We start from the raw sequence: 16024 nt of genomic DNA on the forward strand, positions 1-16024 counted from the left end.
ACATGGTATATCTCCCCAGCTGTTTGTATCATGTTTAATTTCTTTCATCAGTGTGTTATAGTTTTCTGCATACAGGTCTTTTGTCTCCCTAGGTAGGTTTATTCCTAGGTATTTTATTCTTTTTGTTTCGGTGGTAAATGGGAGTGTTTCCTTAATTTCTCTTTCAGATTTTTCATCATTAATATATGGGAATGCAAGAGATTTCTGTGCATTAATTTTGTATCCTGCAACTTTACCAAATTCATGGATTAGCTCTAGTAGTTTGAATAAATGATGATTTCTAAACCTAAATATCTAACCCACACCTTTCACCTAAGCTGCATGCCATTAATCCAACTGCCCACTGAACATTTTGAGATAAACTTCTAACGTCTCTAATTCAACCTGTTCAAAACTGTCTTCATGATTTTTTTCTCAAAGTTGTGGATCTTCCACATTGTGGTCCGTCTCAGAATGAACCCCTTAACTATTCAGTTGCACAAGCCAACAACCTTGATGATTTTTTTCTGTCTCCAACTGCACAAAGAACTATGTCAGGTCTGTCTTTCACAAACCTCTCAAGTAAGTCTATTTTCTCTATCCACACTTTTACCACTCAAGATTAAGTGGCCATCATCCCTGTCCCGGGTTATATTCTCCTCCAATCTATTCCTCATAGGGCAAAGAGAGTAATTTTCTAAAAATAAAAATCTAATGCTATAACTTTCCTGCTTTACGGTACCTCAGTTGTCCTCACTATCCTTAACTCCTCGACACAGCTGATTACACCTTCGTCCTTTATCCTCATTTCTTGCCTCTGTTTTAGTTCTTTATAGAAAACAGGCTCTCTCTCTCTTGACTCTGGGCCTTTGTGAATGTTTTTCCCTCTGCTGGCAACACTCTCCATCATCTCTCTTTATTTGGCTTATTCTTACTCATTATTTCTGTCTCAAGGTAAAAACAGTTCCTGTGGAAGGACTTTCATGAACTTGAAACCACATTAAGTCCTCTTGCTATATGTTCTCATAGATCCCTATAATTTCCTTATCATAACACTTGTCACATGTTACTGCTTTTACTTAATTACCTATAAGCTCACGAAGGTAGTAACCAAGTCTGTTCTGGCAGCCAAAACAGTGCCTTGCAGTCTGTGCTCAGTAAATATTTTAGAATGAACCAATGAATACCTGCAAAAGGCACGGAGTTTTAAGCCACTTTAAGGAGTTAACATAGCATGATGGACTAATATGACATCTGCAGATAATGTTATGTGATATATCACTGCCCTAGCCAAACACTGTTCAAAACTGGACACTTGTATCAATGACACTATAAAATCTTTCACTGAGAGAGAGTGGCATGGACTTATATATACTACCAAATGTAAAATAGATAGCTAGTAGGAAGCAGCTGCGTAGCACAGGGAGATCAGCTCGGTGCTTTGTGACCACCTAGAGGGGTGAGATAGGGAGGGTGGGAGGGAGATGCAAGAGGGAGGAGATATGGGGATATATGTATATGTATAGCTGATTCACTTTGTTATACAGCAGAAACTAACACACCATTGTAAAACAATTATACTCCAATAAAGATGTTAAAAGAAAATGTTTCACTGAGGAAGCATTGTGTTTAATGATTGTACTTTAGAAAACAAAATTTGAGTTTAGCAGAGCATTTATCAAACTTACAGAGTGTGAAGCATATTGGACTTTTAATTTAAATACTCTCTATAACTACCAAGAGCTTTTTTCTTATTAACCTCTTACATGTTTGCTAATTTTAGACATATCACTAAATCATAGAAAATTATAACACACACACAGAGTATATGACATATTTTAAATTTCACTAACTTCACCTAAAAACGACCTGGTTAGTACAGATTTAAAGCAGTGTTTAATTTATTTTATTCTGTTGGGCTAAACATGTGTGTGAATAAAGAATTATATGAATATTTAATAAATCGTATATGAAATGAAATGGGATAACCACTGGTGGAAAGAACAAAAAAAACATTTGGAATGCTGAAAAAGTTACAAATAAGATAGGATGACTGAGCATTTTGAGGAAATAACCTCAACAAATAAACTAACTTGTTGTATTACTGTTACTGAAAAGTTTGTGGAGAGGAGTGTATTCATTTGTTTGCCTGTTTATTTTAGCAAGGTACATTGGAGGGAGAATTCCAAAGGAGCTACATTTAACAGTAACAGAGTTATCAAGCAAAGAGCAATTTTTATGTGATGGATCAGTTTAAAAAAATTTTTTTTACTTAATTGTGTCAGTTTGTAGAATGAGATGATAATGAGTCAATATAATCATCCAAACAAAGTAAAATGCGATTTGCATGTTTCTATGAGGGATACCAGGTTTTAGTTATTGGAAATTCATTACCTCATAAAGCTATCCTGTTGTCATAATGGACAACTCCATCTAATTTAAAGTTCTTCTGAACACTGAATCTGTAGCTGCTCCTTTAAGTAAAAGACTTAAAGTCTTTTACTTGACTCTCATTTGGCTTTCTGTCATAGTGGGTCCTCAACCATTTACTTGAGTCTCCTATACCCTCTGTGTGTTTAATATGCCAAACTACATTCACAATTTGCCCAGAATCCTAGTGGCAAATTGCATTAGTTTTCTGTGACTTCTGTAACAAATCCTAAACTCAATAGCTTAAAGTAACAGAAATTTATTCTCTCATGGTACTGGAGGCCGAAAGTCCCAAATCAGTTTTACTGCCCTGAGACTGAGGTGCTGACAGGGTTGCTCTCCCACCACTGTTCACTCTCTCCTCTGCTCAGGCTCTAGGGAAGATTCCTCTCCTGGCCTCTTCCAGCTTCTGGTAGCTGCCAGCATTCCTTGGCTTCTGACCACATCACTCCAATTTCTGCTTCTGTGATCACACTGCATTCTCTTCTGTCTGTGTCAAATCTTTTTTGACATCTGATAAGAACACGTGTGATTGCATGTAAAGCTCATTTAAATCATCTAGGATAGTCTCCCTATCTCAAGATATTTAGTTTATTCACATCTGAAAGACCCTTTTCTGTACAAGGCAATATTTACAGGCTCAAGAGATCAGGATCTGATATATTTGGGAGCCATATTCATATATATATATATGTCCAGAATTAAACAGATTTTCTTCCTCTCTCCAAGGTAATAGGTTTTCCTGAGGATGTCTACATTTTTGTTTGTGCCATCCCTCTGATCTCAATAACTCAGGGAAAAAGATTATTTTAAAATCTTTCCTGTCACTTCCATCTCCTATTCATATCACACAAAATCCAGTAATTTCCCCTATAGCAACACATGTGATGTGACTTCTGGGTCCCCCTTTCTACCATTCCTGCCTACTCACCTACTTTATTTAGTCTTTCATTGCTTCTCATGTGGACTACTGCAATAAACATTAAAGTTGTCTTTTCACTTTTATTTTCCTCACTCAATTCAGTAGTACCTACTTAAAGCACAGTCCTGATTATGCTCCTTCAATCCACCTTCTAAAACCTTCAATGAAATACTCCTCAATTGCACAATTATTATGCTGGTATTCAGTCTTTATAGCCCTTCTCTCTCATTCTCTTCCTTAGCTAAGATACATTAAATCCTCAGTACACACTAGGTACTATTCTAAGGTAAAATCCTCTAATTTTTACAGCAAACTTATGAGTTATATGCCTTTATTACAGTGATTTATGTAAGAAATCTATGGCACAGAGAGATTAACAATTCTTTTCAGGTTACATGCCAGTGAGTAGACGGAGCCAGGAAGTTGTATACCCCGGCATTTTAACTCTAATATTTCTTGTATTTATCCAGAACCTTTACTCTTTCTAACTTTTCTCTACTTTTTCTAACTTTGCATGCCTATTTTCTCTTGTGTGAATACCCTCCACTGTGGCTAAACTGGATTACTGATGGGTCACTAAATCCCCCTCATGACTTGTCTCCTCTACATTTTTACTAACTCAGTTTCTTTCAGTGGAAAACCTCGCAATACATTTTGCTTATCTCAATTGTCAACTCTTGCAAGAATTCTTACTTTTATTTTCTCTTTCTTTTTTCTTTCTTTTTTTTTAAAAGCCAAATGTGACTTTTTCTTTTCCTGAATTGAAAGAAAGGAAAATTCAGATATGAAGAGAGAATTGACCATTGTTTAAGGAGTCGGGGGTTATATTACAATCATACAGCTTTAATTCCAGTCTTCTTTCTGTCTGGAACATTGCCATTGGGCCTAATGCCTGTCACACAGGCAGGGTATCTGTTGCCATGTGGCACTCATCCCTGGAAAAGAGGCTCTATCATTCGTTTGAATGGAAGAATGATGAAGGCCTATTTTGTGGATAAGAAATTTTTAATGAATGCAATTTTTAGAAGTACTTAGTGAATGAGTGTGATGCTTACATCTATAACAGACTTTAGCTAAATAAAAATAAATTTAGTAAGGCTATTCCTTTACCTCCTCCTAAACTATAAATATGTAATAAAGAAAAATAGATAACATCCACAGTTGTGAGGGCTTTCTGGGTTCTTGCAAAAGCTCAAGGTGTGCCAAGTGAAGTGCAACAAAGGAACACATGCCTCTGTCTTTAAATAAAATTTAATAGACATGAGAGGATTATACTCCAGCATTTTCCTTATCAACTTAATGGACCTTCACAGTGATTTAGTTATTACAATGCCATTTATAAAAATATAGCTATTTATAAAAATAAACTGTAAAAGACGTACCCAAATCAGTTATAAAGTATTATTTTTTTGTTATCCATATTGAAATTTATTAAATAAGTCCACAGTGGATTATTATGTTAATTTTAAAAAATAAAATAAAGACAGGAAATTTAGCAAAGGTTATGCAAAGTAAAACATAATAAAATGTATCCAGGATAAACCTAGTTAAAAAAATGTATATATTATAGGGTCTTATATGCTTATGTGGTCCTCAATGTGGACCACAAATCTGGTTATTTCCTAATAGGTAAGGCAAATGAGAAAACTCAGTCACTGACAAGAATCAAACATTCCAAAACAAAAAAGTTAAACAACTGTTTTGGAACATGCCTTGATTCAGATTCCAGGCACTAAGACATTAGATTAATCCAAAGCTGAGATGGTGACAGACATTTTCAATGTTATACCCATAGTGAACACTCCTAGATGCCTCAGAGGCTTTTATTATAAAAGTGAGTGCATGTAGGCCAGTGCCATAAAGGCAAAGATCAGTTTTGTTAAAGTCCTTCCATGAAGGGCCACAATGATATGGTCCAGGCTTTGAGCTCTCTCTTCCAGAGGAGATAAGTAGACTATAGTATGTGTATCTCATTAGAAGTATGTGTTCTTACCAGTAATTATTACTTCATAGGTGCAAGTTGTCAGCTTTGCTACAGAACATAATTGGGATTCTCTGGACTTTTATGATGGGGGAGACAACAATGCTCCAAGACTTGGAAGTTATTCAGGTAAATGAGAGAGCTGAGCTTAATTAAAATACATTATAATTAGGAATGTAAGATCTCTCTCTCTCTTTGAAGAGGTCCCTAGAACTCTGACTTGGTGGTTTTAATTTTGCTTTTTACAAACTATATGCAATGAACTAAATCACAAGGTTAGAAGTTTGAAAGGCTTTAAAGGTAATGAAATTGATGTTTAAGACCTTACTGTAGTACTACTATATTTGTGTAATTATTGATTGATGTTTTTGTGTTACTAGTATTATTTTTAGCTGAGCTATGGTTCACGAATAGTATGTATGCCCCTCTCCCTTAAAAAAAAGGGTGAGTAGTAATAGTTAAAAATTAGACAGTGCTTGGTAATTATGGTATATTCACTTAATGGAATGTTATGCAGCCATTAAAACAATCATAGAGACTATGTAACAACATGGTAAATGCTACAAGGTTCTGTTGAGTGAGAATAAAGAAAATACAAAATTAATTCTATGAAATGAATTAAATTATATAAAATTCATACTATATACATATGTACCAAGACCAGAAGGTTTTAAAATTTGTTATAGTTTTTAAAGGTAGTTTATGCATTTATCTAACAGCTTCTTGTAGCATATTTAGGATAAAATGAAGTTTTAACTGTACCTTTTACTTTAATTTTGATTATAGTGTTTAACTCTAGAAATATAAACATGGCTAAACTATAAACTTACATATTTCAGATATACTGAAAGAATTTTGAATGGTATTAAGTTTTTAATAGATTAAAAATATTTTACATATAGATTGAGAGAGAAATTTTTCTTGGAAAAATTGTATAAATTTTTGAGTATGCATTTGTCTATAATAGACTAGGTGTAATACATTCTGAATAATAAATACAATAATGAAGATGATGAAAGTGATAAATAATAACAGCTGTTGATTACCAAGTGCTAGCTCTGCGTGAAGCTTGTCATACATTTCCTCATTTGATCTTTTTAGCAGTCCTGGTAGGTGATTGACACTAAGAGAAATTAAGTTGCCTGAGGTTGTACAGCTAATGTTAGAATGAGACTGGGACCCAGCTGGTGTGACTCCAGAGTCAGAGCTCTTAATCACTAAGATCCTCAGAGACCAAAGGCAGTCTGAGTGACCTTTGAGTTTCTGTTTACCTCTGTCTTCAGTGATTCAGTTAGGACACTATAGACAGAGCAAGTTCAGGGGGGAAAAAAAAAGCAATCGTGTGTTCTTTAATGAGTTTGTCCTGGTTTCTCTTATAGAACGCTCAGTGGTTAAGGTTCATAGAGTTGTGTAAAGCGTGAAGTAACTAAAAAATTACAAAAATTATTGTTTGCAACACTATCAACTCAGATGTTTGTTGAACTTTATCTTGAGACCATTGACAGTTATTTTTATGGTTGTCTTTTGAAACTGCTTGAATTGTAAAATTAAAGATCTTGAACTATTACTCAATGTCAAATAGTCAAGAAGTAATTGGTTCAAGCAGATATGTATATTTTCAACGCAGTAATTGAATAATTAAAATTGATTTCCTGTTGAAGTTCAGAAGAACACGATTATAAAGCATTTGCTAAGAGACAAGGCTGACACTAGTTCATTATTGGCATCTTTTTGAATGCTAACTACCAGCTTTGCTGTCAGGGTAGAAGAAACATCAAGGTACTTGACCTGGTATAGAACATAAATGTATATATTTAAATATCATAATAAAGGCCAATAAATGAATATATCTTTAAGCCCATAAAAAATTTTGTTATTATACCATAAAAATCGCATGCAGACTTTAAAACTAAGTTTATTATTAGCTTGTACATGAACTATTGAAATCCACATGAAACTCAAAATATTTATTTTCGGTGACTAGTAAAATTTACTGCTTTGATTTTCACCAGCTTTCTTTTTTTTGCTCCTACCTATTTTTAGGGAGCAATCTAATGTGCTCTCGAAGGTCTGTCTCCTTGGAGATAGTCAAGAACAGTAATATGAAACACAAATATGTGAGAAATATTTTTATTTAAAATTTTTGTAAAACACTTTACTAATGTATAATTTCACTGATAACTTATTGGCTAATTAATAGTTAACTTAGTTTTATTATAATACTTATTATGTGATCACTGAACTACTTTTTCAATTATCGTTTCAGGAACAACAATTCCCCATCTTTTGAATAGTACATCTAATAATCTATATCTAAATTTTCAGTCAGACATCAGTGTTTCTGCTGCAGGATTTCACCTTGAATACACAGGTAAATATATCATGTGCTATTCGGGAAAATTAAGAAAAAATTTATATTAATTTTAAATATTACCTTTCTGAATATAGAAAGTTAATGGACTTTGTCAAAAGAGAACATTTGGGCTTACTTTCTTAAGATTTTGAAGTGTTTCTTCAACTACAAAATAATATATATAAAGTTCTCATTATTTTCATCAGAATTTACATTTTCTTTTTTTTTAAGTGTCAGTACACTTAAGATAAGATTTACCCTCTTAACAAAAGTTTTAAGTGCACAGTACAGTAGTGTTAACTATAGGCGCAGTGTTGTACAGCAGATCTCTAGAGCTTATCCGTCTTGCATAACTGAAACTTTATACCCATTGAACAGCAACTCTGCATTTCTCCCTCCTCTCAGCCTCTGGAAACCAACATTCTACTTTATATTTCTATGAGTTTGACTATTCTATATACTTCATATAAGTGATATCATGTAGTATTTGTCCTTCTGTGTCTGACTTATTTCACTTAGCATAATGTCCACCAAGTGCACCAATGTTGTCACATATGACAGAATTTTTTTCTCCTTTTTAAGACTGAATAATATTCCATTGTATGTATATAATGTATTTTCTTTATCCATTCCTCCCTTGATGGACATTTAGGTTGTTTCCATATTTTAGCTATTGTGAATAATGCTGCAGTGAACATGGGAGTGCAGATATCTCTTTGAGATACTGATTTCTTTTGGAAATATACCCAGAAATGGGATTGCAAGATCATAAGGTAGATCTACTTTAAATTTTTTTTGAGGAACCTCTATAGTGTTTTCCACGGTGTCTATACCATTTTACCTTCCAACCAACATTGTATAAAGTTTCCAATTTCTTCGTATTCTCACCAACACTTACCTTTTTTTTTTAAGATAAATAAGAGCGTTTTATAGTTATCATGGAGAGTACAAATCATAACAGAAACTCCAGTTTTGAGTATTTTTGCACCAAATGACATAACAACAACAATTCTTAAAGTAAATCAGCATGAACTATAAGAAGAAATAAGCAAAAATGCATTATGAAATTTACCAAAATTGATACTAGTAAAGATGGATATTCTAAATAGACCAATTATCATAAGACCAATATAGACAATAGTTATTAAAATACAAAAAAACCCCATACCTGGTCCAAAAGGCTTCGCACAGAAATATTACCAAATCTTTAAAAACCAGGTAATCACAATGCCATTTAAATTATTCCATCTACTTTTTGTGGCATATACCATAGGTTCCAATACTTGTCTCAGTATAAAACTATAAACCAGCCTCTTTTATGAACATGATGCAAATGTTTTAGTTTTCCAGCTTGCTGAGATTTAACTAACATATAACATTGTGTAAGTTTAAAATATACAATGTGAGTTGTTCAGAATTTAAATTGGTGCAGCCACTATGGAAAACAGTATGGAGGCTCCTCAAAAAACTAAAAATAGAGTTGCCATATGATCCAGCAGTCCCACTCCTCATATATCCAAAGAAAACTAAAATTCAAAAAGATGCATGCACCCCAATGTTATACAACACTGTAAATAAACTATACTTCAATTAAATAAATAAATAAATAAATAAATAAAATATATGATGTGTTGATTTGATACATGTATCTATTGCAAAATGATTACCACAGTAGGGATAGTTAATACTTCCATTACTTCACATAATCACCTTTTGTTTTCTGTGATGAGAACATTTAAGATCTAATCTCCTAGTAACTTTGAATGATTCAATATCATTAACTATAGTCACCATGCTGTACATTGGATCCCCAGAACTGTTCATCTTATAACTGGAAGTTTGTACCCTTTGATTCACATCTCCCCATTTCTCCCAATCCCAGCCACTGGCAACCACCATTCTACTCATAGTTTCTAAGAGTTTGTCTTTTTTAGATTCTACATGTAACTGAGATCATATGGTATTTGTTTTCTCTGAGTTATTTCACTTAGCATAATAACCTGGAGGTCATTTTTTGTTATTGCAAATGGCAGGATTTCCTTCTTTTACATGGCTGGATAATATTTCATTGTGTATATGTACCACATCTTTTTTTTACATATCTGTAGAAAGACACTTAGGTTGTTTTCATATCTTGGCTATTACAAATAATGCTACAATGAACATGTAGTGTAGATATCTCTTTGAGATCCTGATTTCATTTCGTTTAAATATATACTAAGAAGTGGGATTGCTGGATCATATGATAGTTATATTTTTAATTTTTTGAAGAACCTCCATGCTGTTGTCCATAGTGGCTGTACCGATATTTATTTCCACATCTATAGGTGGCTTTGGGTAGTATGGACAGTTTGACAATATTAGTTCTTCCTATTAATGAATATGGAATATTTTCCCATTTATTTGTGTATTCTACAGATTTTTTTCATCAATGTCTTATGAGTTTTATGGTACAGATGTTTTACCACCTTGGTGAAATTTGTTCCTATTTTACTATTTTTTTTCCAATGTTATTATAAATGGGATTGTTTTCTTTCTTTCTTTTTTAGATATTTTATGGTTATTGCATGGTATCACAACTGTTTTCTTTATGTTGATTTCATATGCTGCATTTTTATTAAATTGATTTATTCTAACATTTTTTGGTGGCATCTTTAGGATTTTTCTCTATATAAGATCTTATCATCTTCCAAAATAGACAATTTTACTTTTACTTTTCTATTTGGAAGACTTTCGTTTCTTTTTATTGCCTAATTGCTCTGACTAGGACTTCCAGTACTATGTTGAATAGGAGTCATGAGAGTGGTCACCTGTAATCTTGTTCTTGATCATAGATGAAAAGCGTTTAACCTTTCATCATTGAGTGTGATGTTAGCTGTGGGTTTTTCATATGTGGCCTTTATTATGTCTTGGTAGGCTGTATGTTTCTTGGAATTTATCCATTTCTTCTAGGTTATCTAATTTGTTGGTGTGTAATTGTTCATAGCAGTGTCTTATGATCCATTGTATTTCTGTGGTATCAGTGTAATGCCCTCTCTTTCATTTCTGATTTTATTTGAGTTCTCTTTCTCTCTTTTTTTAAATCTATTTAAAGTTTTCTAAATTTTGTTTATGTTTTAAAAACTAGCTCCTTGTTTCTTTGGTCTTTTCTATTGTTTTTATATTCCTCTATTTTATTTCTGCTTTCATAATTGTTATTTTCTTCATTTTGCTAACTTTTGGTTTAGTGTATTCTTTTTCTAGTTCCTTGAGTTGTAAATTTAGCTTTTTTTTTTTTTGAGATCTTTCTTTTTTCTTAATGCAGGCATTTATTGCTATAAAATTCCCTCTCAGAATGGCTTTTGCTGCATCCCGTAAGTTTGGGTATGTTGCATTTCTGATTTTGTTTCTTTCAAGATATATTTTGATTTCTTCTTTGACTCATTAGTTGTTCAGGAGTGTATTGTTTAATTTCAAATATTTATGGATTTTCCAGTTTCCCTCCTGTTACTGATTTCTATTTTCATGTCATTGTGGTCAAAAGAGATGTTTGATATGATTTCAATCTTAAATTTGATAAGACTTTTTTGTGACATAATGTATGATCTGTTATGTAGAATATTCTGTTTGAACTTGAGAAGAACTTGCAATCTGCTACTTTGGAAGGAATGCTTTGTATATGTCTCTTTGGCCTATGTGGTCTAAAGTATAGTTCAAATTCAATGTTTTCTTAATGATTTGATGTCTGGATGATCTATCTGTTGTTGAAAATGGGGTATTGAAGTCCCCTACTATTGTTGTATTGTCTATGTCTCCATTCAGAACTGTTAACATTTGCTTAATATATTTGGTCGATCTGATGTTCGGTTCATATATATTTATGATTGTTATATTCCCTCTTACTTCCCTTTTATGTTTTTGATGTCACAGTTTACCTCTTCAATATTCTGTATTTATTAACAAATTATTGTAGCTATAGTTATTTTTAAAACTTTTGTCCTTTAACTTTTATACTAGTGTTAAATGGTTAATCCACCCCCATAGTATTAGAGTATTCTGAATTTGAATATATACTTACCTTTACCAGTGTGTTGTACATTTTCATGTTTTCATGTTACTAATTAGTATCCTTTCATTTCAGCTTGAAGAACCCCTTTCAGTATTTTTTGTAAGGCATGTCTAGTAGTGATGAACTCCCTCAGCTTTTGTCTGAGAACATCTTTATCTTGCCTTCCTCTCAAGTCCTCTGGTGAATTGCTTTGCTGTATAGAATGTTTTTGTTTGGCAGTGTTATTCTTTCAGCACTTTGAATATAACATCCCTCTCTGTCCATGCGTGTAAGGTTTCTCCAGAGAGAGTTGCTGAAAACCTTATGCAAGTTCCCTTGTAAGTTACAAGCTTGTTTTATCTTACTACTTTTAAGATTCTCTATTTGTCACTGATTTTCTACAGTTTTATTGTAATTCATATTGTAGAAGATCTCTCTAAGTTGAGTTTGTTTGGGGACCCATGACTTTTATGAACATGACTGTTGAGATCTCTCCCCAGATTTGGGAAGTTCTCAGCCACTATTTCTTTAACAAGCTTTCTATTCCCATCTTTCTCTTTTCTCCTTCTGGTAGTCCAGTAATTTAGAGATTCTTTTCTTTTGATAATATTTCATAGATCATTTAGGCTTTCTTCACTCTTTCAATTTTTCTTCTTATTTTCTCCTCTGATTACATAAATTTCAAGCATCCTCTCTTCTAATTCACAGATTCTTCTACTTGAGCTCTCCTTTGCATTTTTTATTCATTAGGTGCATTTTTCAGCTCAAAATTTCTGTTTGATCCTTTTTTATAATTTCTATTTCTGTTAAAATTCTCATTTTGAACATGTATCGTTTTCCTGGTTTTGTTCAATTAATTTTTGTGTTTTCTTGTAGCTCCTTCAGCTTCCTAAAAATTTTGAATTCCTTTCTGGGTAAATTACAGATCTCCATGTCTTTGGGGTTGGTTACTTTCCTGACTGACTTCAGGAGAGAAGTACCTTTCCTCAGACCTGCTAGGGATTCTGAAGGTTTTTTATACTTTCTATGGATACGCATGCTCCACACTTCTTGCTCCCTCTTGTGGCAGAATTCTTAAGCTTGTATGACTTCTCTCAATCCTGTAGAGCCAAGACATGTGCTTACAACCTCCCTTTTGCTTTCCCAAGGGTAGTAATAAATGCTCAAGTTTGTAGTCTTTTCTAGATCCACAGAATCAGGCCAGATTTCTGTGAATGCTCACTAGCCATCTGCAAAAGCTTGCCCGTGGTCCAGCTAGAGGGATCCATAGGCAAGGTGTCCGCACTGGCTAATGGGTGTGCCTCCTGATGGATTCCCTGAATTGTTTAATAAGATCCATATCCCCTTGATATGTCCCTTTCTGAGCCCTGGCTTCTCTTTTCCAGTTATTCACAGTGCATGTCATAACTCAGTACTCAGATTGAGGTGAGAGAAGAATGAAACTCTTTCCTATTTGGCAGCATCCTGCACAGCTGGGGAAGTCAGGCACGCACTCACAGACTCTTACTTCCCCCACAGGAGAAGTCATGGGTCAAAAAGGGATCTCTTGGCACCAAACCCTGTTCCCTTGGGGGAAGGGTGGAGCAGGTAAAGTCAAGCTGTTCCTCCTACTCTGTGCAATGTGTCCAATCTTGAATTTTTGTTCTCATGATGTGCTGGAACTTCTCTACTGGACCCCTTTACTTCCACAAGAGTCTCTCCTTCATGGGTGATTGTTCAATTCAGTGTTCTTCAGAGGCTTCCAGACCATGGCTTGAGAGGGGATGGAGCTAGCTCATGGAAAACTTTAGGGTCCACAGCCAGGAACAAGGTCTGTAAGCCTATTGCCTGACAAACGGGTAGGTGAGACTCCTTCTGGGTCTCTTGGCGTATGATACTGGTGAGAGAACCAAAAGCAAATGGGGTGTTGCTAAATTATCAGGGCTTTGGAATTATTTCTGAGTTAGCCCCCTGGGTCTGACTCAAATGACTCTTTTCAAAATGGCTCTCCTTTTTCTTACACTGCACTGGGGTTTCCTAATCTCCTACCTGTATTCCCACATATCCCACAGGCACTCTTGTCCATGGATGATTGCCATATTTTTGTTGCTGAGGAAAGAATGTGAATGAGAATGAGAAACATATTAGGCCATCTTGCTGACATAACTCCTCTTTTTTTTTTTTTGGACAACAGCTATCCTAATTAGGTGTGAGGTGATATCTTGTTGTGGTTTTGAGTTGCATTTCCCTAAAGATTAGAGATGTTGAGAATCATTTCCTATCCCTGTTGGACATTTGTATGTCATCTTTGGAGAAATGTCTATTCAAGTCCTTTGCCCATTTCTTACCATTTTTGATTGGATTATTTTTTTTTATCAAGTTGTAGGAGTTCATTATGTATTTTGGATATTAACACTGTATTATATATGCTGTTTGAAAATATTTTCTCCCATTCTTTAGGTGACTTTTTAACTCTGCTGATTGTTTGCTATGCAGCAACATTTTAGTTTGATGTAGTCCACTTTTTAATTTTTGCTTTTGTTGCCCTGTGCTTTAATGTCATATCCAAGAAATCATTGCCAGGACCAATATCATGATAACTTTTTCCTGTTTTCTTCTAGGAATTTTACATTTTCACTTCTTATTTTTAAGTTTTTAATTCATTGAATTAATTTTATATATGATGTAAGATGTTTCTAATTTCATTATTTTGTTTATGGATATCCAGTTTTCCCAGCATCATTTGTTGAAGAGATTATCCTTTCCCCATTGTATATTTTGGCACCCTTGTCAAAGATAAGTTAACTGTGTGGGGGTTTATTTTTGGACTCACTCCTCTGTTCCATTCATCTATATGTCTATTTTTATGCCAGCACCATACTGTTTTAATTATTGTAGCTTTTGGGGCTTTATTTTGATATCATGAAGTGTGATATCACTTTGTTCATCTTTTTCAACATTGATTTGGCTATTTTGGATCTTTTGAGGTTCCTTATGAATTTTAGGTTTATCTAATTCAGTAAAAAACACCATTGAGATTTTGATAGAAATTGCATTGAATCTGTAGTTCATATTTAAACAATATTAAGCCTTCTAGTTCATGAACACAGAATATCTTTCCACTTATTTGTATCTTTTAAAATTTCTTTCATGAATAGTCTGCAGTTTTCAGAGTAAAAGCCTTTCACCTCCTTGGCTAAGTGTTTTCCTAAGTATTTTATTCTTTCTGGTGCTACCGTAAACAGGAACATTTTATTTATTTATTTATTATAAATTTATTTGTTTACTTATTTATTTTTGGCTGGGTTGGATCTTCATTGCTGCACAGGGGTTTTCTCTAATTGTGGCATCCAGGGGCTACTGTTCGTTGCAGTGCATGGGCTTCTCATTGCAGTGGCTTCTCTTGTGGAGCACAGGCTCTAGATGCACGGGCTTCAGTAGTTGTGGCTCGTGGGCTCTAGAGTGCAGGCTCACTAATTGTGGTGCATGGGCTTAGTTGCTCTGCAGCATGTAGGATCTTCCCGGACCAGGGATCAAACCAGTTGCCCCTGCATTGGCAGGTAGATTCTTAACCATTGCCCCACCAGGTAAGTCCCAGGGAACATTTAAAAATGTTCCTTTTAGAATAGTTTGATGTTAGTGTCAGTGTATCAATTATGACTGATTTCTGTATGTTGATTTTGTATCCAGAAACTTAATTCATTTATTATACTAACAGTATTCCTTTGAAGTTAGGGTTTTCTACATATAAGTTCATGTCATCTTCAAAGAGCTACCTTTAATTTTTACTTTCTGATTTGGATGCTTTTTATGGCTTTTTCTCACCTAATTTCTTTGTATATGATTCCAGTATTATGTTAGTAGGAGTGTTAAGAGTCAGCATCCTTACCTTGCTCCTGATCTTAGATGAAAAGCTTTCAGTTTTTTACTGTTGAATGTGATGATAGTTGTGGGCTTTTCATATATGGCCTGTATTATTTTGAGGTACATTCTTCTGTATGTAATTTGTTGAGAGTTTTTATTATGAAAGAATTTTGTATTTTGTCAAATTCTTTTTTCTGCATCTATTGAGATGGTCATATGTTTTTATCCTTCATTCTGCTAATTGGTGTATCATGTTTACTGATTGAATTGTCTTTGTATCCCAGGAATAAATTCCATTTGGTCATGGTGTATGGTCCTTTTGATGTGCTGTTTAATTTGGTTTGCTAGTATTTTGCTGTGGATCTTTGCATCTATATTCATCAGGCATATTGTCCTACAGTTTTCATGTAGTGCCTTTGGCTATGGTATCAGGGTAATGCTGGACTCATAAAATGAATTTGTGACTGTTCCCCCTTCAGTGTTTTGGAA

The 16024-nt window shown here is 34.0% G+C and overlaps 1 protein-coding gene across 3 annotated transcripts in view; it reads left to right on the forward strand.

The window, feature by feature from the left end:
• Positions 1–16024, forward strand: part of CSMD3 (CUB and Sushi multiple domains 3) — a 1193315-nt gene that overhangs the window by 1028665 nt on the left and 148626 nt on the right. For all 3 annotated transcript variants that reach the window (XM_024129404.1, XM_024129405.1, XM_028500327.1), the window contains 2 exons: positions 5345–5441; positions 7579–7683. In XM_024129404.1, coding sequence (XP_023985172.1) covers positions 5345–5441; positions 7579–7683 — 202 coding nt within the window. The remainder of the gene's footprint in view (positions 1–5344; positions 5442–7578; positions 7684–16024) is intronic.

Source organism: Physeter macrocephalus, chromosome 15 (assembly GCF_002837175.3).
Source record: "Physeter macrocephalus isolate SW-GA chromosome 15, ASM283717v5, whole genome shotgun sequence".
NCBI lineage: Eukaryota > Metazoa > Chordata > Mammalia > Artiodactyla > Physeteridae > Physeter > Physeter macrocephalus.